This window comes from Primulina tabacum, chromosome 1 (genome assembly GCF_025594145.1).
Source record: "Primulina tabacum isolate GXHZ01 chromosome 1, ASM2559414v2, whole genome shotgun sequence".
Classification (NCBI taxonomy): domain Eukaryota; kingdom Viridiplantae; phylum Streptophyta; class Magnoliopsida; order Lamiales; family Gesneriaceae; genus Primulina; species Primulina tabacum.
Window position 1 is genome coordinate 3,339,942 of NC_134550.1, and position 24,044 is coordinate 3,363,985.

A 24,044-nucleotide genomic window follows, 5' to 3' on the forward strand; every position below is an offset into this window, starting at 1 on the left:
TAATAAATGAACTAAATAAAAAATTTGTATATGATCTATATAACTCTTCGACGTTATAACTTGTGTTTCATTTCATGGTTTGGAAATTAAATATTCGAGGAAGAATTGTTATTTGATATTACCCAACAATTTAATATGATTAGAAGTTATCAAAAGTTTCGATTTTTGCAAGTTTATTGGGTTTTATAATTTTTTGATAATATTGTGGGCAAGAGGAGCTCAAACAAAGAAATAAAATAACTAATACAACACAAGTTCTGACATGAGGATTTAACTTAAAAGTCAAATATGAGATTGGGCCGTCGGAAAATTTTCAGTTTGAGGCCTTGGGCCGGCTCAGGATTGGATTTCCTACCCGGATAGCAAATCAGGCCGGGTTCTTTCATCGAACGGGTTTAAACCGAGTATTTTGGTACATGTAGCCTCTTTCTCTTCCACCACCGAACGGAACTTCAACTTCCCCATCCCGCTGCCTGAATCAAGCATTCATATTCTATTTCTCCTTCGAATCTCTCTAATTTTCAGGTTTCAGATCTTGAAATTCTGCGAGATTTTTTTGGTCTCAAAGCATTGGGATACTCATAATTGAGTATAAATATGTCTTCAGCTCAAGACCCGTTTTACATTGTGAAAGAGGAGATTCAGGATTCTGTAAGTGTTATTCTCTCTATTCTGTTCGCAGATCTATCTTGCGTTTTTTTGTTTTCGATTTTGTGTTGCTAGTTCGCCCCTTTTGCTGATCAAATCTCAGGTTCATGTAACTTGTGTTTTATATCTACTTCAGATTCTGGAATTAAGTTTTTTTTGGGTTATCAATGACTGTTATTTTGTTGTTGTGGTCGGATTTGAGGGCATTCAAGTTATTTTTAGTGTATCAATTTGATCACGGGTGTGCATGTAGTCCGAGTTTAGTGATTTGAATGATCCTTTTGGTAATTTTGCTGGTAATTGTAGGGGTGAGTATAGTGATTCAAGTCGTAGAATTAGAATTGTAGTGTTATTATTTGAGAAAATTTGGTAAAAATTAATTCTTTGGTGATTATATTGTGAATACGAAGTGAAATGTAATTTTCTCTACTATCTGGTTAATTACACCATTCACTTTTTCCAATGCTTGGTTTCCTAGTTTTCCTACGGATCAGCTGGGCAATGAATCTCAGTGCTTCTTAAACAGATCAAAATTTTAAACAACTAATGGCTATACACCCCCACTAACAAATCTGTTTGATTATGAAAAGATGATCTATTGACTGTATTAGAGTCTGGTACTGCCGTACTGGTATCACCTGCTAATGATTTTGATATCTATATCGAAACAATATATATTAAGTTCAACCCAGATACCCATCTTTGTTGGCCTCTATTGCGGTCGTTTTGAATTATTTGAAATCTGAATCTTACCACCCAAGTTCTACTTCAATAGATTGATAAATTGCTCTCAAAGTTTCATCAATGGGAACGAATGCATTCGGACGGTGGTGAGCAGCTGCATCTCTCTAAGGAGCTTCTTGCTGGTTGCGAGAGCATTGAGTGGCAGGTAGGACTTAACATGTGAATACCTGAGTGTAGTTTCCTTTCCTTTTGGAATGATGAATGATCTTGAAGCTTTGAAATGTTTTAAATGGCGTTGACCAAAAAAAGTGGTTGACATGAAGCACGGTATGTATTTATCACAGTGATTTATTTATTTGCATCCACTTAACGTTGGATGAGTTTTCACTTGTTAAAGGTGTATCAGATCTATAACTACTCTAATCTTTAAGCTGTTACTTGTTTGAGAAGAATTGATCTCTTGCATCCTCTTGGAATAAGAATCGTTTATGATCATGGTTACAAAAATAACAAAAAATAATTGTGAATTATTGATTTTAGTTTTGTTTCATAATGATTTTGATAAAATGCTTCTATAGCTTCTCTGATCGTTGACAGGTAATTGTAAAGTATCTTGTCAGTACTGAAACTTTGTTTTCTTGGTAAAAAGGTGGATGAGTTGAACAAGACAATTGCCGTTGCAGCAAGAGATCCTGCACTATATGGTATCAATGAAGTGGAGCTTGATAAAAGGAGAATATGGACTAGCAATGCTCGTTCTCAGGTATCATCGGGCATATTATCATTGAGAGTATTTACTTTACGTGATGGCGCAGATTGTACGTATGTTTTTTGGTTAATATGTATTCCATCTCTGAAAAAATGTTGTTAACGGATAGGTGGGAATGATGAAGAAATCAGTCGTGACTGGAAAGGAGTTGAATGGGACAAGCACTTCTAATGTCAATGGTATGCGGCATGAGCTTATGAGGATGCCCGATTCGCGTCAAACTGATAGGAACCAGTACATTGCACACAGTAACAATGATTTCATATCATCAGAATCAGATAGACAACTACTTCTGATAAGGTAATTTTGTGGTTTAAGAAATCTTGTTGATGACTAACTGGGCTGTCTATGTTAATTGCTGCATTTATATGTCCCGCTGAAAGAGCATTTAATTCATCCTAAAGCTAAGAAAGCTTTGACATAGATTCCTGCTATTTTCTGTGTTTGCGTATTCTCCATCTGATTAAAGTTTATGGAATAAAGGAGACAGGACGAGGAGTTAGATGAACTAAGCGCCAGTGTTGAAAGAATTGGAGGTGTTGGGCTCACAATACATGAAGAGCTCCTTGCTCAAGTAATTCATCTGTAAATTTTGAGTAAAACTTTCTTACCAGCTTGGTAATTATTGAGACTGTAAATTCCTGGCTCTCCAGGAAAAAATTATTGATGAATTGGGCACAGAGATGGACAGCACATCAAATCGTCTCGATTTTGTTCAGGTGAAAGCCTTTCACTTAACAGACATTGTCTTTAATATGACTCGTGTACCAATAAAAACCATACAATCTGCTCTGTTTATTTCTTGATTGGAGAGCATCTTGTTGCTTATCACCTATCTTATTCTTCTATTCTTTTTTCTGCAGAAAAAGGTCGCCATGGTAATGAAGAAGGCTAGTGTGAAGGGACAACTAATGATGATTTTATTTTTACTCGTTTTATTTATCATTCTTTTCGTTCTGGTCTTCTTCACGTAGACGTTATTTACCCGAAACTTGAGCTTACAGTGAGGAGAGCTTTGGTTGGTGGTACTCTTGTGAACGGGGTATTTTTCGTTATGAATGGGTTATGTGGATTTAGCCTGTGAAATAATTGTTATAGGGTCATAGATGATTGTATACACTTCTTGTTTACGGAGCTTATGCTTAGTCGTTTGATTCAATCATGCGAGTTCCTTCACAAGTTGGTATTTTCGAAGTCGTCATGACCTCAAGTTTAAGACAGCATCTCCAGTTTGAGATGTATCCATTATTGTCGAGAGTATCCAATGAATATTGATAAACTTGGAATCAACACAATAAAAATTATAGTTTGTTGTAATATTACAACTTCAATGTTTTAAACTAGGTAGCAAGATTTTGATACCAGTTATTGGGACTATGTAACAACTATACTGCAGTCAAAATATTACATTTCGATTGTTTTCTCAACAAAACAATTATTTTCATCTATCACGACTACCAATCTTGATCATTGTTTAGTACATTTTTCTTCATCTACGACATTCCCTCGTATTCTACTCTCCCAATGGCCAACTGTCTATTGTATCTTCTTTCATTTTGAATTGATGCGAGCAATGTTGTTGATTTCGTTTATCATCGCTCAACATTATTGTATATTTCTAAGCCTTTTTTTTTTTTTTGAAATCTAAGCCTTTTTGTAAAATATGACTTTGTTGAAATTTTTTTACTTAAAAAAGAAAAGAAAAAAAGAAGTGAAATTGATCAAATTATAAGGGTCTGATCTGTGAATATAATAATATTCAGGGTGAATTATTATATATATATATATAACATTTTTCAATTCGTGTGATTATAACATAATGAGAGTTCTCTCAAATTAATAAATATATTTTTCGTCTAAATATCATTCACAATGAAAAACATTAAAAATAAAATTAATAGAATACTAAATTTTAGTAAAAGCAAATGTACTTAAATGGAGTGCATATAGGGATTATCAAATAAAATTCTTTTAATTAACTAAATTATCATAATGATGTTAAATAAAACCCCTAAACTTGTTATTAATTAAATACCAATTGTGATTTTGCTAACTTTTAACCCCTTACAAATTTTGTTTTAACTTTCTCTTTTTCCAGAATAGATATTATACATAGTTAATTTATATCAAAATGGATCATTTGTAAATTAATATCGATGATTAATAATTTCACGTTAAATAAAAATTTAAAATAATATCAATCAAATAAATATGTGTAGTAAAATACATATACGTAACACTTAGTTAAAAAATATCATATGTAAAAAATTTAATTTCTATCACCATAATTCATATTTATTATAAGGATTATCTTGATTAAAAAAAAGATTATCTCATAAATTTAATACAAATATAAAGTAATTTTCATTCTTTTTAATTTCTCATTAATTTCTCTTTCTATAAATAAAGTTGAAATAAATCAAACTAATTAATTATATTGTAAATAAAATATTAGAAAATTTTTAAAAGAGCGTATAGAATCTACATGCTCTCAATGTCCATTTTTATTGAAAAAAGTCCATAGAAAAATGACATATGCTCGCATGGTTTTTATAACACTTGTAGAAAATTGTAAGCTTGAGATATAAATTGAGACATTAATTAAATATCAAAATTTATTAAATTAAAAATAAAATAAAGTATCATATCATGTATTTGTAATATTTGTCGTTAATTCAATTAAAATAATAAAATAAAGTTATTCTCATTTTCAATCTCAATTTTTAAACCAGAAAATTAAAAAGTCAACTAAATAAATAAATGAAACACTAATTAAATTATGGTGTGTAAAAATGTAACTAAGAAACTTCACAAATCAAACTCATATATTTATAGATATATATAGATTTGCTAACTTTTAACCCCTTGCGGATTTTGTTTAACTTTTTTTTATATAATACATATTATAAATAGTTAATTTTATATCAGAATGGATCATTTGTAAATTAATATTGATGATTAATATTTCAGGTTAAATTTTTTTAACTAATATCAATCAAATAAATATGTGTAGTAAAACACATATAAAATAAAATAATAAGTAATACACAGTTACAAAATATCATATTTAAACAAATTTATTTGTAATGAATGAAAAAAATTATCAGTATAATTCATATTTATTAAAAAAATTATAAGAATTATCTAATAAATTTAATACAAAAGTCAAAAGTAATTTTCGTTTTTTTTAAATTTATCATTAATTTCTCTTTTTAGTCGAAATAAATTAAACTAATCAAATTATACGACAAATAAAATATTAGAACAATTTGCAAAAGATCATGTAAAACCTACATGATCTCAATATCCATTTTCATTGAAAAAATACCTTAAAGAATGACATTTTTTGATATGTTTTTAATGACACTTGTAGAAAAGTGTAAATTTGATATGACCAAAATTAATTATGTCACTTTTCATATAACCATTTAAAAAAAATCCCTCTATTAAATATGATTCCCATCACCAAATCGTGTTGAATTTGCTTCTATTACTATTACGATGGGGCAATAATTAGAAGCAAATTCAACACGGTTATATATATATATACCTAACCTTAGTTTATCTCCTACCTAAAATATATATGTAAATAATTCAATCGAAATTATAAATTTATTTTATGCTATATCAAGAATAAAAAATAAAATAAATAGCCATGAAATATATTTTTCAAATATATATATATATAACATAAAAATACAAGTAAGAAGAGCCACAAGATTAGTGTGCTTTAGCTCTCTCTCGTTGTTTTCTCTCAACAGAAACATTATTAGAATCGGATTCATTCAACTTCTATTACAGACAATCTTCCATCAATATCATTTCCTAGTCTTCTCCGCCTCCGACTCCACTCCACCCCACCCCACCCCCCACCCCCACACACAATATATATCTATAGATCTCTCTCTATATATATGTATAGATAGACAGATAGGTTCTTGTTATTCTTGCAAAAGTTTGTGAATTAATGGGGTTTTTGAAGGCGAAAGGCGCGGTTTACAAGCCCGTTTATGAAGTCGATCTCGGCCCCGACAGCGACGAGGTTTACCTCAGAGCCAATGTCAAAGGTAATATTACTCGGTATAGTTAGCGATCACTGCTCTTTTTTTTCCCTGATGTCTGATTTGTTTAGATATTTAACTTTTTATATTATAAGAATTTCGATTTGTTCATCTTTCCAACATATATATTTTTCAGTAAATCAAGACTTTAGAAGTTTGGATGATATAAAAAAATTTATGTTGGATTAATATTATGGCTAAGTTTCGTTTTTCTGGGTTCTGGTACATGCATGGATCTCTGTCTGATATATATAATAATATTGGGAGACGGCGAGAGGCATTTATTTTCCTCTCGTTACATTTCCCTAGCATTCAATTTTCTTTGCTGCAAAAAGGATTTTCTTGAAGAAAACAGGAACTTTAAATCAGGGGAAATGATTTTTTCCCATTAAATTTACTAATTTTAGGTTTTCATTCACCACATTTTTTAAAATTTGGTTATGATATAATAACTTTTAATTTTCGACTATTTTGGTCTAATTGCTGATGTGACATCTGACAAGTCAGTAATTTTTGATGTCACGTCAGTATTTTTCAGTGTCACGTCAACAATTAAATCAAAATAGCCGAAAATTAAAAGTTAGTGTACCAAAATTAGATTTTGAGAGCCGGTCAAAACTCAAAATTTAACAAGTCAGTGGACAACAAAACTATTTTCACCTTAAAATTAAGAGAGCTTTTCCAAAATCAAGATTTTGGTATACTCCAAAAGCAAAAAAAAAAAAAAAAAAAAAGATACAGCTGTATTAATAAGTGAAAAACAAATAGAGAAGTACACGAGAGGTCGACTAGGACAAAACCTCAAGGGGTGGAAACGAGTCAATCGGTTTTTTTAAGGTTTCAGGTTTATTATTTTGAACCCGGACCCAAAATTATCAGGATATAATTGAGATTATTAAAATATATTTAAACTAAAAATATAAATATATTAGCAGCATCAAACTAAATTATAACTAAAAAATAATAATTTTATTTTAATTAATACTGATCGCTTAGGAACGTTTTACCTTATACCTGACCCAATACACATTTCGGGTTGGATCCTACCAAATCCAAAAATTACCCGATCCAGAGTAATTTCGTATTCGATAATCAGAGGCTTAACCTGTATTATAGGTCAATTTAATTTTTGGAATTTATATATAAATAATAGACATGCATGAATTTTCGGAGATTATTTTGTTCTTTATGGTTCATACCAAGAACTTCTTGGTACAACAATCTACGTACATAACTACTTTAAATTAATTAAAGTACTGCATTTTTCAATCATTTTACTTGTATTATGTTCTCTAATAAAAAAACCAGCAATTTTTTGTCTGCGATTATTGCTAATTGATAATTTGATTTATTTATTAATTATATATATATATATATGCTTATTATTAGTAATTGATAATTTGATGTTTATTTGTTTATTTTTGTGGATGTGTAGCTCCTCGAATGGCTGGTCTTTTGATAAAAGTTTTTGCATGGTTTTTGGAGTTACCTATTTTCGGAGGTATATTAATGTACATTTTGAAGAGGAACAATCAATTCCACAAGGTAACACACCCCATCTCATATGTGTATGTATGTGTGTGTGTGTCTATATATATATATATATATATATATATATATATATACATATATATATATTAAAATAATTCATAATTTTTCATTTAGTTCAATGTCAAAATTTATGTAGAATTTGGTTTTTATAAATTTTTTTAAAAAATATTTTTCTTTATTTTACTTTCCCCCCTTAGATTTAAGCAGTCATTTTGTATATTTTTGAAAAGGGTGGTTGCAAGTTTAATAAACTAGTTTATCATGTGATGGAAGAAATACGGCAAGCAAGAGTAAATGACAGTTACTCTCTGCACTAACAACCTTGTCTCTTTCTTTTGGTACCTACAATGAATGCTACTTCGTAAATTTTTGAACAATGGCGTTACAAATTAATCACACACATTTTATATAGGTTTTTTGTGAGACGGTCTCACGAATAAACCATGCACATGTTTATAATAAAAAATAATGCTTTTGACATAAAAAATGATATTTTCATATATTATTCTTGTGAGACTGTCTCACAAAATTTTTTGTAATATATGTGTGTCGAGTTATATTAATATGTAATAAGATTCGAAAATTATATAGTGTATACATTTTATATAACACACATTTATTTTTATACATTCACTCTGTTGACCTGGAGGTAAGATCGATATAGTGTTTGAACGATTGTGTGGTTTAAAATGTTTGAGTTACTCATTTACTATCAAATATACTTTTTAATGAAATGACAATCACTCGATCTTGCATCGATCTTTATTATCCATCACCTTCGTTTTCGAATATATAATATATCAAAAAACTCAAAAGGGTCGATGTTGCAGAAAGGCCAAATATCTTATACTTGGAATCAAACAAATTATAATGAATGCAACTAACCACTATATTAATATGTATCTAAATTGTTTGTACCAGTTGCCAGCCTATGAGATATTATGGATATTTTTTTATTCAATATAATATTTATGACCATTTAATTATTTTAAATATAATATCCCTTAAACAAATGGAGAGTATTAGAACAAATTATGAATTGTTTGTTGACACCACTGTTAGGTAAGGCTACTATTGATGAATTATTTAGGATGCATTTGATATTTGCTTTTGTTTTAATTTTTAGCCAACCTAGTTCTACTCCTAAAAATAAGTTGATAAATTTAATCTCTTCTATAAAAAACATTAAATTTATATATTTAGTTATTTATGTCGTTGTTGTTGTCGTTGTCGTTATTATTATAAGAAGGTTGAAATTTAAAATAATTAGCTAGTAATATAAGTAGATGAAAATTAACATATAAGATAACATGTAATATAAAATCTAAATTAGTAGCTGGTAATATTTAAGTGAGAGAAGAAGATATCTTAAATGTGGATTATATGATATTTGTTAGATAAATGAATAAATTTAAGTACCATTATAATTTTTTTCCCCACAAACTTTTTTAAAAAAAATAATCATTATTTTTTTGTTAGTGTAAGGGCTTCTTCAAGAGTAAACTCATTTCTTTATAATCTCACAGTTTGCATTATTTCCCATCATTCTTAATATTTTTCTATTTCCTTTGATAAAACATGCGTTTTCTTGGATGATTTCAAAGAAATTTTTTTCCCAAATAAATGACACTATTTTGCAGCTTGTCTCCTTTGTGGATTTACAAGAACCACCTCTTTTTGTACCTCTGCGCCCACATCAAGGTAAGATGTGCAGCAGTCGAAATCGCTAGCATGCCAAAACATTCGAAATATGGAGACTGAGCGCTGTATAATATGAAAGACTTGAATATAAATTCTGACGACTTATTATCTCGTAATTATAGGAATCCAAGAAAAGGAAGCAACATACTTAGAACATGACATGCCCCCTCCTGAGAGAGTTCAACAGGCCCTGAATTGTATTGAATCGCCAGAAAATGTACCCAAGACTCAGAAACTTGGTTTCTTGCGTTGGACGATACCGGAATTTTTCAAAGCATATACCTCAGAGGACTCAACCCCTCTCATGGTGAAAGAAATGCTTAAAAAAAAAAAAAAAATTGCACTAGTCATAAAATGTAACGCTAAATTTACCTTCTTTCAACAGGTTGCAGAAAAATTCGTAGCCGCTGTGCGTGAATCATCTAGTCCTTCTCTGAATATGTCATTCTTTATCAACTTCTGTGTTGAAGATATTCTAAAGCAGGCGACAGAATCGACTCTTCGGTATAAACGAGGTGTGTGATCAAGAATTCATGTTAAAATGATGTAACTACATTGCTGCTTGATGTTTTTGAATCAACAGAGGAGTATGGGTTGGGAAACATTGTAAAATCTTGTGTATTTTTCATACATGTTTTTTCAGGTGAACCTATATCGGTTCTAGATGGAGTTTTGGTTGCTGTTAAGGATGAAATAGATTGCATGCCATACCCAACAACAGGTGAGTTTATTGCTAGAATGTTTTCAGTTTTTATTTATTTATTTATAGGCGAATCAAGAATTTAGTCGAGGGATCGTAGTGTACATATTCGGAAAAAATTATCGTGAAATTTCTTCTCCTAATGAAACAAATGGTATATAATCTAGTACTCAGAAAATTGTTGGATGAAGTGAAATAATTTGCTGATGCAGGTGGTACAAAGTGGCTGCACAAAGTAAGACAGTGCAAAGACGATGCGTGCTGTGTCAAACGTCTCCGGTTATGTGGTGCCATATTAGTTGGAAAAACAAATATGCATGAGCTTGGGGCTGGAGTCAGTGGGATAAATCCTCATTATGGGTATGCACTTCCTTCAAATTAGTTTTTATTTTTCAAGTTTTTTTCTGAGAATTTTTATGAATAATTGATACTGATTAGTCCTCCTCTGGTCATTAAAGGCCAGCAAGAAACCCGTATAATCGAAACATGATTACTGGAGGTTCTTCCAGTGGATCTGCTGCTGTGGTTGCTGCTGGATTGTGCCCTGTTGCACTAGGTGTCGATGGAGGAGGTAAACTAAACTTACTGTGCTTCTAGTTGCAATATATAGTATAAAACAATGATCTATTGTAAAAATCCACGTCCTCGAGCAAACTTTATTGTTCTGCATAGGATCTGTAAGACTTCCAGCAGCTCTTTGTGGCGTTGTTGGCCTGAAACCTACATTCTCACGTGTGCCACATGAGGGGTATTAAACACATCTTTCTTATGCTTTTTACTATTTAGATGCGATATGGCTCTTGAGAAATTTTGTGCTTTCATTCTGACTTTAGGCCTTATGTTAAATTTTCAGTGTTCTTCCCCTGAACTACACAGTTGGGATGGTTGGGATTCTTGCAGCAAGTGTTGAGGATGCACTTATAGTGTCAGTTTCTTGGTTTTTCCAACAAATTTTTCTTTTGGCTCGTGCTGGATTTCATCTGTCATATTTGATAAAAAGTTCAAAAAATTCAGTTATGCAGCGATTAGCGGCAATCTTACATCCGATCAAAATGGTGTGATAGCTGTACCTGACCAGCCTAAACTACCTCTGCCTCTGCTGAAATCTGCTGACTACACGTCCTATGACATCAAAATGGCGCGATATGGAAAGGTTTTTGATAATTTCTTCCCACTCTTCATTCCTAAAATGACACAAGATACCGTTATCTTCATTTCCTTGCCTTTAAATTAACATCTAAACTCAATTTTTTAGCCTATATTAACATCTTTTCTGTGTTCTATCAGTGGTTTGATGACTGCAGTGATGATATCAAAGTCTGCTGCTCTAATGCGGTGACCAGACTATCAGACAAATATGGCTGGAAGGTATAAAATTCCAAATATAATCCTTAATTTCTAAATTTATTTAGCAGACAAAACCAAGAATTCAGCTTACTCTCCACCGGTTTAATCGCCTCGTGCAATTTAAGATTGTAGATGTAACGATACCAGAACTAGAGGTCATGCGCTTGGCGCATTATGTCACAATAGGATCAGAGTGCAGCTCCTCAATGTCAAGATACTCACAGAATCTGTGAGTATTATCTTTTACCGTTATTTCTATACAAGTGATAAGTGAATAATCATACTGTGACACAACAAGGATTGATCAAATATATCAGGAGTAAGGCAGAAATGGGTTGGGATGTTCGGTTCGGACTTTCTGCATATGGTTCTTTCGACAGCCAAGAATACTTAAACGCACAAAGAATCAGGTAGCATTCGCAGATGTTCTTGATTTTATAAGCTCGATATTCTTTGAATATCATTTACTATTTCAGCAATAAACCAACGCAGGAATCGGCAGCTTCAGTTCCATGAAAAGATATTTTCGATGGCGGATATCATTGTTACTCCAACCGTTGGGTATCACTACTAAAACATTTCTCCTCCCGATTCAACAAAAAATGTTCGAGTAAAAGATTTTAGAAGAGTTGTTTTTGTAATGCATGAACACTTCTTTGCCAGCGTGACGGCATATGATATAAAGGATGACGCCACAAGAACCGGTGAGCTAGACTACATAAATGGAGGTAAATTCAACACTCATTTAATCAAGATAGAAGATTTTGGGCACTGGATATTAACGGTCTGTCAAAATATTTTAGCTGCATTAGTCCGGTACCAGGTAGCTGGAAATTTTCTTGGTTTGCCAGCAGTAACGGTCCCAGTGAGTTAACAAAAGCATCAAGATCCTTAATTCTTTATTCACAAAATGTATTTTATTCACAAAATGTATTGTTACAACCGAAAACAAATTTGACAGGTCGGATACGATCAATCTAGCTTGCCTATCGGCCTTCAGTTCATCGGGAAACCGTGGTCTGAATCACTTCTAATTCATGTTGCTTATGCTATACAGGTGCGTAACACAAATTTATGATATGGAATTTGGTCAAAATGGTTTCATGTAAGAAATTTGAGTTTACTAATATAAAGTATGATTCTTGTTCTTCAGGCACTTTGCCTCTCGGAACAAAAGAAACCAGAGATTTTCTATGATATGCTCTACAAGGATTAAATACGAAATTGGAGGAAGAAAAATGTAAAAGGTCCTACCGGGAGTCGAACTCAGGTCGCTGGATTCAAAGTCCAAAGTGCTAACCACTACACCATAGAACCAACATGTTTCATCAAATCTTTTTGACTTCTATAAATTTTTTTTGTTTATCAAATTGAAACAATGAAATACATTGCTTGTCTTGAGATACATAGGAGAAGTGTTGTACGAGGTACCAACATGAATCGATTACCATAAGTGGAAAGATTGCCATTTGCATGTAACTCGAAATGGTAAGAAACTGTTCTCGAAATATTCGCAATAATTGAACTAACCGACCCCCAAAAATTATGTAACAAGTTTTTCAAATAAAGTTCGATTTAGTCGACTTGCTTCGTGTGCACACAACTTATGACAATATCTAAATACCCCTGATAACGATAACTAAATATATAAAGAAGCCATTTGCTGACATTTACTTGAGTAAATGATGCAAAAATTGAATTTGAGATTATATTAATCAAAATGTCTAATTCTGTAAAACATGTTTGGTAACTGAAACTATGTACATCACTACACCTTGTGAGGTGAAGAAAAAGGAACTGAAAAAAAATGTTCTTGAAGAACATAACATCAGCGGTGCTCTCAACGGTGTTTGGATAGTGCCTCCGAGTTTCAAAATCAAATTTGTCTCATTTTCTTGATTTCTATCTCATCTCTTTAGTCCAACAAAAACTTGTACCCACTTGAGAGACATTCCTCGTAAAGATCTCTCTAGTGGGTACGGTAACTGGCTTTAGGCATTAAAACTATGGAGCAGAAGCTTCAAAAATTAACCTTGGTTCCAGCACTCCTTTATGGGATTTGTACAGATTCTTCTGAGTCGATTGAGAATTCATTTAATGTAGCTAGAATTTTCAGCTGTCGGTCAAGAGAAGCGATTGTCTTTTGACATTTGGCATATTTACTCTTAGCCGCTGCCAGTTCTTTATCCTGAGACCAACATCAGTAGACAACTCAACGATTTAGCGGATATAGTAAAATCCGACAGTTCATATGATGCAAAAATAATAAATAAATACTACGTGTAACACAAAATGAAAATGGCGGTGCAATAGTTAAATGAATCACTAAGTGGGAGCAAGAACGTATTGAGCAGCCAACCTGAACGATCCTGAACTCTTCAACCATTGCTGATCTCTGGGACTTATAATCAAATTTCATTCTTGATAACTCAATTTCCAATTCCTTTGAAAAATTTCGTTCTTTTCCGACCTCATTTTTTAACGAACAAATAGTTGAATGCATAGTTTCTATCTCAAGTTCAAGATTTGTCAAGTGCTCATGCTTTTCTTTCATAAATTCAATTTCTTTCTGGGAAGCCCTCTTTTCTTTATCAGCCACAGCCAGCTCAGTGCTCAAGTTCAACAATTTTACCTCTGATTGCTTGAGTTGATCCTCTGATGTTTTAAGCTGAATACGACAATCGTAAAGAGCCACCTCCAAATTCTTTTTCTCCATTTCTATCTTTTCTAAATTCTCTTCCAGCTCAGCCGTTCGATTGATCATGGCTTCCAGATTATCTTTTAAATGATCTTCTCGACTATTGATCACGTTGTTCGAGTTGTTTCCACCTTGTGTTACAGGTAGTGCCACAATCTTCTCCATCTCAAGAAAGTCATCCATGAGATCAATCTCAGCAGAAGGAATTATAAGACTCCTTTCAAAAGTTCTTTCATTCTTGAACTGTCCCTCTTCTGTTACTGACGCAAGTGACCAAGATTCGGGGTGGCATGTCTCACCACCAATAGACTCTAATCCACTAGTTTCACAGCTAAAATTCTCGAAAACCAGTGTTTTCTCTTCAACACCTGACCAGTGATTATTACCCGGTGTTGCTTTACAAATCACTGCCTTTAGCCTATGGCATTCTGCTTCAAGTTTGACAATCTTTTTCACACATTCAAGATGTTGTTTACTAGCAGATTCAGCAATATGGGTGCTGAGATCTCTCTCACAGGTCCTTAGTTCCAGTTCTTCAGTTTTGGAAACGAGCTCGAGCTTAAAGATCGAGTTCTCTTTCTCTGCAGCTTCAAGCTTAGAGAACATGTCAGCAAGCTGGTTCTCAAGTTCAGATTTTGTCGAATCCCAGTCATGAGTTTTATTGGTAATAATATCACAAATCTTCTGGTCTTGGTCTTCTCGTGCTTGTCGAAGCTGTCTCAAACATTCTTTAAGAGCTCCATCAAGATGGCCGACACGTTCTTCAAGGATCGAATTCCTCTGAGTTAAGGCTTCAGTTTGTTTCTTCAAAATCGATACCTCTTTCTCAGCCCTTTCCCACCCTGGTATATGAGCTCAAATTAAAATCGATTTCAGAACTGGATAAAAGATATTTTTCTAACCATAATGGCGTGTCCTTACTCATATTAGGCTAGCTATTAGTTAGATCATGTTACATGTAACCACACTTTGCCCCTTTCTCAGAACTATTTTTCTGCACATTAAGTACATAAGTGCTAAGAATTGTAATAGAGTCTCTCTATTCCATCGCAGCCGATAGTATTTTAATTCCAACATTTAGTTCTTGAAACTACATCATGAAAGTGATTAGTTTTCCTCTGTTATTCCAGGAAAAAATAATCACGGGGAAACACATGTTCTTGTAATCATTCTCATTTTATTTTTTGCCCCCAAAAATCCTGGCAACTACCCCCATCCAACCCCTTATTCTGGCACACTTTTCCGCTCTCAGATTTCTGGATGCCCCTGCAAATGCATGCAAGCAAACACAAACAGATTCCAACTGAGAAAGAATGTGAAATAGGGATAATACCTGTGACAGCTTCCTCTGCAACTTTGGCATGTTGCTTAACCAAGTCTTCTTTGGTGCGGACATCAAGAAGAGCTTCAGATAGTTTCTCTGACAAAGTCTTCAAACTATCATTACGGTCTGCATCACCAGGTAGGGTTTTAGACGTGACTTCATGGGATTGCATGTTTTGATTTGCCAGACCCTGTGCAACAACCAAAAATAAGTCACTCTCACTAGTCCATCAAAAAATTTTCCTTGGGGAAAACAAATATTCAGTAGCTAATATACAGTCACATGAAATTCCTTTTTCTCCTCCCATCCTTGTAGATAATACACGTCCGTTGACAAGTAGTTTCATGAACAGATGGACACAGATAGAAAACAGTTTTCTTGGCTTGAATGGAAGATAAGTTCTTTATGGATTCATGCATGGATTCGCATACGCACGATTCATATTGTATACAGACACAGACTATTGATTGCAAGAATCATCCTGAGTGCATGCGTCAATAATTAAAGATAGATACTAATAATAGAACAGGAACAAATGCTGTCCAGAATAGAAAAGCAAGAGGCTATCACTTGCCCTCCAGCTGATGTGGTCCATGATGTTCAAAGTTAAACTAGCACTTGAATCTAGATTTTATGGCACTTAATTGTGAACAAAACATAAATTTTCTACCAATTCAAGAATTCAAAAGGTTATGATTATTCGTTCCGTGTACATTGTGAGAGTCCAAGTAGTAACCAAACAAGTGTGCCCGAAAACATGTCAGCTATACACATAATTATCCATTTGTGGTATCTGCTTTCCACAAGGTCCTGAAAGAGAACTAATGAAAGCGAAACATGGGAATCCATAACCTAGAATCAACAAACTTGATTCATTATTTTGCGGATGTAAAAGGCTGAAGTTGAAAACCAAAATGATATTATGAAACAGATGAAAATATAGGAATTTTGAGGCCAAATATATTCGAGCCAAAATTGGTTTACCTGATCATCAGAAAATCTTTCTGAATGAGATGACATTGATCCTGAGCTCTCAGTTTCACCACTGGGACTTTTTTCGGAAGACTTACGCCGCCACAGCCAACTCCTCCGGTCCATCTAAGGGACAAAACAACTACACCCCTCTCTTATTCAAGCTTCATCTCATATTTCAAACTCATTTTGCCACCACAAGTTTACCACTTTTACACAGAACACCACAATGCAAAATAATGAAGCCTCCAATCATATTCCCAACTCAACTCTCTTCAAATCACTCCTTGAGAAAAACAAAAACGTGCATATCAGGAATTAAAGATTTCAGGAACCCATTCAAACCCCATTTACAGATCCAAAAAATCAACCAAACCCATCACAAATTCAGGTCAAAACACCGGAAAAAAGATATGCAGGAAGGATATATTTCTTCCAAATTATCATCAACATAAATAAAAGGCAGAATGGAAATTTCGGGTGAAAAGTCCAACTTCGCTTAAAATCCACTTTTGAATCAACCAACCAACCAACCATCAAGAAAAATACGGAATGTTTCTCGAATTCAATTAGTCCAACAATACGCTGATTTGAGACTTGACCTATTTCGGACCACAAATCCACACAGGTACTTAAAGCTCAAAACTTTGGACACCTAATCTGATGGGCACCTCTCAATTCCTCACCACTATAAAACAAACAGACACACACATGATGGGGATCAGCAGTGATACATCTCGGAACTTGTGGGCACTGCCCCCATAGCTATCTCCAAAAAAGACTCGTAAATAAGAGTGACCCACCCACGTCAAATCATAGATTTTATCTTCAACACTAACACAGAAGACCCACAAAAGAATTAATGCAAAAAAGGCCTCACGCCCCCCGCACCCCACTGGAAGAGCTCCTTCAATTCAATTTTATTCTTTTATTCAAAGAAAATGCACATAACTTCTAACGAACATCATGGACGAGCTGATCAACCAAAAACAGATATTTCTTGGAGTAAAAATGAAATGTTAAACTTCTTAAAATAATTAATGTTGACCATTCATGGATATGGCCGAAAAAGCGTTTGAAGTTTTGAGGAAAGATGATCCTGTTTTCTTCCCCTCGACGAAAGCTTGGCCTAATTCGCCATCCCAGGTTGCCAGTGGTTCATGTTATATGGTCCCCGACCTCATATTTCTTACACAGTTGATAATTCATCAATTTAAACTATAACATTAAAAAATCACAAAAACTTTGTGTTATTTGTCCAATTTTTTGATTGATCTTCTATACGACTGTACTCGAATATAAATACATGATTAGCATAACGCGTGCTCATAAAAAGTTATGAGATAACATTCCATGTATAATTTTTTTATATTCCATCACATATAATAGATTAGTATCGTCTCATCGTCACTCACTTAAGTGTGCATGATAGACATACAACATATCATAACTCGAAATTTAATGCACTAAAACCATTAAGTTGTTTGTGTGGTGAATGGAAACTGATTATTCCCTCACTCTAATCTTCGTCTCTTCTTCCCATAGTACCGATCACGTTTGCGAAATCTGTGAAGAAGATATCGATCCCAAGTATTGGTTCTATCGTTGTACCCAAATGTGACCATTAATCATTCCACGTTAAGTGCATTCCTTCAACAGGGCACTACGAAAGTTCCTTGTCCATCGACTTTGGTAAGGACGATTAATGTTTGCAGCCGAACTTGTGGGTATTGCCACTAAATCATCGAAGGGTTTAAAAGATGAGACAAACTGCGGTTTTTGGATTCATTTAAATTGTGGTGAATCTTCTGATACAATAGCTCTATCCCGCCATGGTAGCCAGTTGAAGCGCTTTATCTCAGATTAGAAAGGGTTACGTAAAACATCAAATAGTGAATCTACTTTTTGCTAGAGAATTTATGTGATGAAGAATAATTTAATTTATTGTATAGTAATTAGTATCCCCATTCGTATATAGACCGAGCTTTAACTCTAACGGTCTCATCTTGTTTCCGTTGTGATGATTCAGGTTCGAGTCCTCCCATCCCCTATAATAGGATTTCAAAAAAAATATCCCTATTTGTATATTAAATTAAAATATTTTATTGTTAAAATTTTTTTTGTATAAAAAAGTCTAAAGATGTGTTTGATGGGTAATGACCTAATTATATTGGCAAATAAGCACAATTTAGTATTCAACTCATTGTTAAAGCTTAAATGGTTTGCAAAGTTAAAGCCCCTTAAACATTCTTAAAAATCCTATAAATAAAGGATTGTTCTCATTATTCATTCTATTTTTGATTTATTCAAAGTACATTCTCATTTTTTGCTAAATATCTTTAGTTTTAAGATATTTTCTTTGAACTGTGTACTGACTTAAGCGCCAAAGTATTTATGCCGGGACCTCGTGACGCAAATGACATCTCGCAAAGTTAACTATAAATTGTCTACGTGGATCTGTTGACCAGTTAGATGGCTCTTTTATCAACGAGGTGGGCCAATCTTCTTACATCTCTAGTCTACTCAAAATATTTATTTTAGCTACATCAATTTTAAAATTAAAGACTTTGTAACTGATCTTTATAAAGTTTTTCATAATTCATTAAAACAATTATTTAAATATGATGTTTTTTTTTATTTAAATTGATGATTTCTTTCAATAATTTTATATTTTAAGAGTGATATAATCATTTATTTAATTTAAAATTTTAAAACTATAAATGAAAATATATTTTATTTATTTTTTTAAAAATAGATGAGATATGATCATTATAAGTAATTTAAAAATATAACATATGCCTGAATGAGACCACTCTTGTAATTTTTATTGTCTTTCAAGGAAAAAAAATTATTATTTCATCACTTTAGATAACAAAAAATTGTTATCCTCAAATAAATTTTATCTCAAACGATATTAAATTTTTTTATATAATCATTTTTAACAACAATATTTAAAATTTAAATATATTTATTATAATATTAATAATTTTAAATAATTGTTCCAACACTAAGAATTACTAATTTTAATTTTTAATTATATAATATATTCTATATTTGCATGACACACACGAGTGAAATCTTAGTTATCTTTTAAAAATAGTGTAATTTTTTCCATTTTATATTTTGAGGTTCTAATTGAGCTCCGATAAATCTTTGAGGACAAAACTGCTATAAACTTAGGAAATTACAAAATGCACACTTTGAGAATTCACATTTCACATTAGGCAGTAGCAAACGAGAACCGGCGGAGTTTTGCAAGGCGGAGACGATGGTGGTTGTGTTATAGCCTGAGTTCCGTTCATTTTTCACGCTTCTTTTCTCTAAGGTATGCTTCGTTTCTTGTTAAAGCTTGATCCTTTACAAATTGAAGTTTAATATATTGAATTGGGGGTTCCTACGGAAATTTGGAATCACGGGTTTGGGTTCTTCCTGTTAGGGCTTGAGATCAATCCGTGGAATGACTATTTATTAACCTTCAGATATATAGAGTTCATTCTTGTTAGTTCTTGCTGATGTATGGATCTTGCTTTTCGATTCAAACTGTTTCAAATGATAATTGTGTTAGTTATTTTATTTAAATTTACCTTTTAAGATATTATTGCTGTATTCTTTTTTCCTGAATCAAGAAGTAGTTTTTGCTCAAACAAGTTGCAAAGATATAAAATTTTCGATCAAATCTGACTGAATCCACCCGCAGGTTGCTAGTTTCTGTTCTTGATTTCCGCTGACGAATTTTCACCGCCATTCTTTGAAGGGGAAAAAAAGAAGAAGCAAAAAATGAATGCTGATGGTTGTACTAATAGATTCAGATGTGTGCAGTGTGGGTTCCCCATTGACACGCTTTACATTCAGTACTCTCCAGGAAATATTCGGCTCATGAAATGTGTAATAAAAATTTTCCCATTTTTTCTATTTAATGTTTTAACTTCAGTTTTCGCATTTTCTGATTATTTTATTACGATTACTTTAATTGTTAGGAATACTGCAAAGTTGTTGCTGATGAGTACATTGAGTGTGAAGTCATGGTAAATTAAGTAAAGAAACCAGAATTAACAGTTCTCATATTAAGTTTCAAAATATTTTTTTGTAATTTTCTCTCTTATCTATAATGTAGATCCTCATAATCGATTTGATTCTGCACAAGCCACAAGCTTATCGACATCTGTTTTACAATAGATTTTCTAAAGAGGCTGTGAATTTTCAGGTCCGTATCTCTTTTTTAACTTAGTTATTTGCTTGAAGGACCTTATAGTTAGATTTCAGATTTGAGTAGTTTTGACTAGTGTTGTGTGTGCTAATGTAAAAGACAAATTTGAATTTCCAACTTTTGCAGGGCTTGTTGTGGAAATCAGTTTTGGCATTCCTTCTTCTGGACATCTGTATCCATGGTTTAAATGTTATAATTATTATTTGCAAGAATAGTCTGTAGATTAAAATTATGTATGATATCCTAAGCCTTAGCTGTACTAGACAGAATGTGGACTTTGAGGATGAATGAGAATGAATGGACTTTGCCAGCGACAGTTGTTTCATTTCTTCTGGATTTTGGTAAGGTGTGTTACAGAATTGTATGTTGGTTAATTTGATGTCAACTCTTTTTGTGTTCAGTTTTTAGTAGGACGATGGGTATATACATTCTTTTATGTAATAAGTTGTATCACAGATGTTCGCTCGTGTTGTCCTTGAGAACCTCATCTTTCTTGCTGTGATGATTCATGGCACTGGAAAGTTGCAGAGCGCATCTGCTAGAGTTTTTGGGTAATATTTTCTTGAATTACTGATCTTTCCATTTTCTCCACTGCTGTGGGTTACTAGCTGATGCATTACAGACTCCTCTTGCATCTTTTCCATTTTCCTTTTATGTTTGTGGAACTGACTTTGGATGGTTTAATTTTTTGCTGGGATTTTTCTTTTTAAAAAAAAACACGAAATTCGGAAGACTAGAAGAATTGTGTAGTGTACACGCTTGTTGATCTTATATGTCCATATGTCGGCGGTGGCTTAAATTTTGAAAAAAGTAGTGAATTACTACTGATTTTCTGTTTCTAGTTTGAAGCAGTATAAAGTATCCAACTGAAATTCTAAATTTGATGGAAATATGTTGCACCAAGTGGTCGATAGCTACTACTTCAATTAGATTAAGGTTGCAATGTTTTATGACTCTTCTTTAATTCTGTCTCTTTCCTTTCTGACTATTGCACGCTTTTCCCTAAAAAAGATTAGCTGGATTGAGTCACTTGTACATTGACTCTACAGGTGGAAAGAGGTCTCGCTTATAGTCATCATTTCAAGTTACTTCAAGATCTTTCTCATGGCCATGATGGTATGTTTCATTATTATATTTGATCTCATGTTGATATAATTTTAAAAACAAACTTTGGTGAGACTTTTTCCCATTATGATATTGCGAAGTACCTTTTTTTTCACTCCAAGGACAACGTTTGGTATGACTAATTAATTTTATGTGATATGTATTTTACTTATGAGTGGGTATTTTGTATTATCTTTCATCAAACTTTTTATTTTGTAGGTATGGAAGTTCCCGTCCTCTGTGATTTTCATCATTGACATGTTTGTCATGTCATCAAATTATGTGGCCTTGAAAGGTACAGATAATGGATTTGGATTGCATTAACACGTTGTAAAAAACATCAAATGAACATGGGTTGGTGGAACTGATAAATGGAATTTAGAGTTTTTATCTAATCCAGTTTGTTTTAATAACAGATCGAGTACGTATAATGATGTGGAGTTGCTTAATGAAAATTACGAGTATTTCACCCCTGATATCAATTAATCAGCAATTAAAAGTTCAAATATGGCCATGATTGAATAATGTGGTAAAAAATCATTCACTCCTTTTCTTTTCTGTTTTTGGTGGCACACTTCCTCTGATGTGGCTGATTAGTTGAGGGCAAGCGAGAGATAGTTTAACATCTGTAGCCATTGTCAGTATTGCATAAAGGTTCTAATGTTATCTTTTTGCTTAATATAAGGAAAAAGATGAAATTTTTTATTGTTGAACACGGGCTTCCCGAATAAATTCTAGAATAAACTTTATTTGTAGAGATATATGCGAAGAAGAATCTTGCTGATAGTTCTCTCTCCTTCCGGCCATCATCTGACCCTTTCTCTCTCCCTCTCTCTTGTGTGCAACATCCTCAATTGGTGTTTTCCTTTGCTGAATAATGTTTACAATGGTTTGCTTACAAGCTTGTTCAACTGGGGTACATGTTATGCATACCCATGACCTGCCATTTGGCATTGAAGATCACAAGCACATAGAATTGTTTTGCCTTAAAATGTTACTATTAATAATGATATTTTTTTACAGCTGGACTTGTGTGCCTAGAATTGGCCATCATTTACACACATAGTTCGTGTTATTTCTTTGAGTTAGTTGTCAATCTTAAGATACGCCGATTAACTATCAGTTGTTGAAGCAGTGATCACCGACTCAATGATGATGAGATGCTTGACAGTTTGCCTTGTGGCTCATGGTTTAAAGTTTTTATCCTGTCAAGGACTTATTGTCCAATGTTAGACCTCACATGTACCTTGATGCTATTGAGAGCCATGGCAACAAGCTGCTGCAGTTTGGTCTTCCCCCTTGCATTGTGGGAGAAACTAACAGATGGGCTGCCTCTTCCATTGTAAGGTAAAGCTGCTCAACTTTTTGGTTGTGGCGCGAAGCTTTATTCCTTTACTTCATAATGCTATCGCTGTTTCTTGAATAGTTGACCTCGAAAGCAAGGTGAACGCCTCTCTAGTTCCTAAGGCTTGATGGGTTTGAAATTGCTATCTCAGACTGAAAACGCTGTTTTTACTAGCGCTACTACCTACTTTAATAGACGAGAAGATGATGAAAATCTGGATGATGTTGGGATTTGTTGCGCTTCCGTAAAACGCTTTTGCCCCAGAAGATGCATTTTACATTCATATACATGATAACTGTATTTTGAGTTGTTCCTGAGTAATATTTTTTCTTCTCTTTTGCTTGCTATTGAGGTTGGAAGTATTGAAACATTTGTATGCATTTTTACCTGAATATTTAAGCCATGCTGGTTGACTTGTACCATGTGTATCTCTACGACTCTACCCTTGGGTTCCAATTTTGTACAACTCAACACAGTTCACTAGTTGAGACTTGTTAAACAAAAACACAAAAATATGTCCCTGTTTTTTGTACAATTTTCGCACCTTCACCACTGCTTTCTCATATTTCCACTGTCACAATCTTTCAGAATCATACACGAATGCTGCTTAAAATAGAGGAGAAGTTGGACCAGAACAAACAATTTCTCATTAAAAAACATGCTAGAAATTAGAGCATGAAACTCATCTTCTACCTCATTATGACACCACTCCTCCATTTTCACGTTTCAAGCTTGTACGGCTTTCGTACACGAGGATAAACCATGTTTTATTAGAAATTTATCCTTCTTTTCTTCAAAATCAATCTACTTAACGAAATAGACAAGGTTAGTTTCTCGTCTCTCTTCATTAAAATATCCCTTGCCACATTTATATCCCAATAACCATTAGACAATCCGCCATAGAATTTTAAATATAATGTTCCAATTGCAATG

The 24,044-nt window shown here is 33.1% G+C and overlaps 4 protein-coding genes and 1 non-coding gene across 18 annotated transcripts; 3 read left to right on the forward strand and 2 right to left on the reverse strand.

Moving 5' to 3' along the window:
• Positions 1-417: 417 nt before the first annotated feature.
• LOC142520148 (syntaxin-61-like) lies at positions 418-3,289 on the forward strand. The gene is made up of 7 exons (XM_075623165.1): positions 418-651; positions 1,424-1,537; positions 1,982-2,095; positions 2,211-2,401; positions 2,585-2,675; positions 2,755-2,820; positions 2,965-3,289. The coding sequence occupies exons 1-7, from the start codon at positions 598-600 to the stop codon at positions 3,073-3,075; spliced, it is 741 nt and encodes a 246-aa protein (XP_075479280.1). The 5' UTR covers positions 418-597; the 3' UTR covers positions 3,076-3,289.
• Positions 3,290-5,822: 2,533 nt separating this feature from the next.
• On the forward strand, positions 5,823-12,964 carry LOC142520208 (fatty acid amide hydrolase-like). Of its 3 annotated transcripts, none has more exons than XM_075623224.1 (19): positions 5,823-6,168; positions 7,598-7,707; positions 9,354-9,414; positions 9,537-9,721; positions 9,800-9,929; positions 10,058-10,135; positions 10,327-10,474; positions 10,573-10,685; positions 10,787-10,862; positions 10,968-11,039; positions 11,129-11,267; positions 11,402-11,482; positions 11,587-11,690; positions 11,779-11,871; positions 11,954-12,022; positions 12,125-12,189; positions 12,265-12,326; positions 12,423-12,518; positions 12,615-12,964. In XM_075623224.1, exons 1-19 carry the CDS (start codon positions 6,069-6,071, stop codon positions 12,675-12,677), a joined length of 1,845 nt encoding a protein of 614 aa, XP_075479339.1. In that variant the 5' UTR covers positions 5,823-6,068; the 3' UTR covers positions 12,678-12,964. The 3 variants fall into 3 exon arrangements, with proteins under 3 accessions (XP_075479339.1, XP_075479375.1, XP_075479415.1); XM_075623260.1 differs by having other exon boundaries at positions 11,782-11,871; XM_075623300.1 differs by having other exon boundaries at positions 11,785-11,871.
• Positions 12,707-12,778, reverse strand: TRNAQ-UUG (transfer RNA glutamine (anticodon UUG)). The gene has a single exon. It is a non-coding gene; the product is annotated as a tRNA-Gln (tRNA).
• Positions 12,965-13,144: 180 nt separating the features above from the next.
• Positions 13,145-17,661, reverse strand: LOC142520341 (filament-like plant protein 3). 2 transcript variants are annotated; one of them, XM_075623391.1, is made up of 5 exons: positions 17,504-17,660; positions 16,468-16,741; positions 15,493-15,673; positions 13,821-15,001; positions 13,145-13,649 (listed from the first exon to the last, which is right to left on the reverse strand). In XM_075623391.1, exons 2-5 carry the CDS (start codon positions 16,579-16,581, stop codon positions 13,512-13,514), a joined length of 1,614 nt encoding a protein of 537 aa, XP_075479506.1. In that variant the 5' UTR covers positions 16,582-16,741; positions 17,504-17,660; the 3' UTR covers positions 13,145-13,511. The 2 variants fall into 2 exon arrangements, with proteins under 2 accessions (XP_075479506.1, XP_075479469.1); XM_075623354.1 differs by having other exon boundaries at positions 16,468-17,661.
• A 1,927-nt stretch (positions 17,662-19,588) lies between these two features.
• Positions 19,589-23,533, forward strand: LOC142520457 (protein ARV 2-like). Of its 11 annotated transcripts, none has more exons than XR_012813960.1 (12): positions 19,589-19,780; positions 19,892-19,969; positions 20,210-20,340; positions 20,433-20,480; positions 20,570-20,659; positions 20,789-20,834; positions 20,926-21,008; positions 21,119-21,213; positions 21,712-21,778; positions 21,986-22,061; positions 22,890-23,113; positions 23,193-23,533. XR_012813960.1 is itself a non-coding variant. In XM_075623784.1 (11 exons), the coding sequence occupies exons 2-10, from the start codon at positions 20,233-20,235 to the stop codon at positions 22,281-22,283; spliced, it is 714 nt and encodes a 237-aa protein (XP_075479899.1). In that variant the 5' UTR covers positions 19,589-19,780; positions 20,153-20,232; the 3' UTR covers positions 22,284-22,295; positions 22,902-23,533. The 11 variants fall into 11 exon arrangements, 3 of the variants coding, with proteins under 3 accessions (XP_075479899.1, XP_075479818.1, XP_075479622.1); XR_012813997.1 differs by having other exon boundaries at positions 20,275-20,340; XR_012813982.1 differs by lacking the exon at positions 19,892-19,969 and having other exon boundaries at positions 20,153-20,340; positions 22,183-23,113.
• Positions 23,534-24,044: the final 511 nt, after the last annotated feature.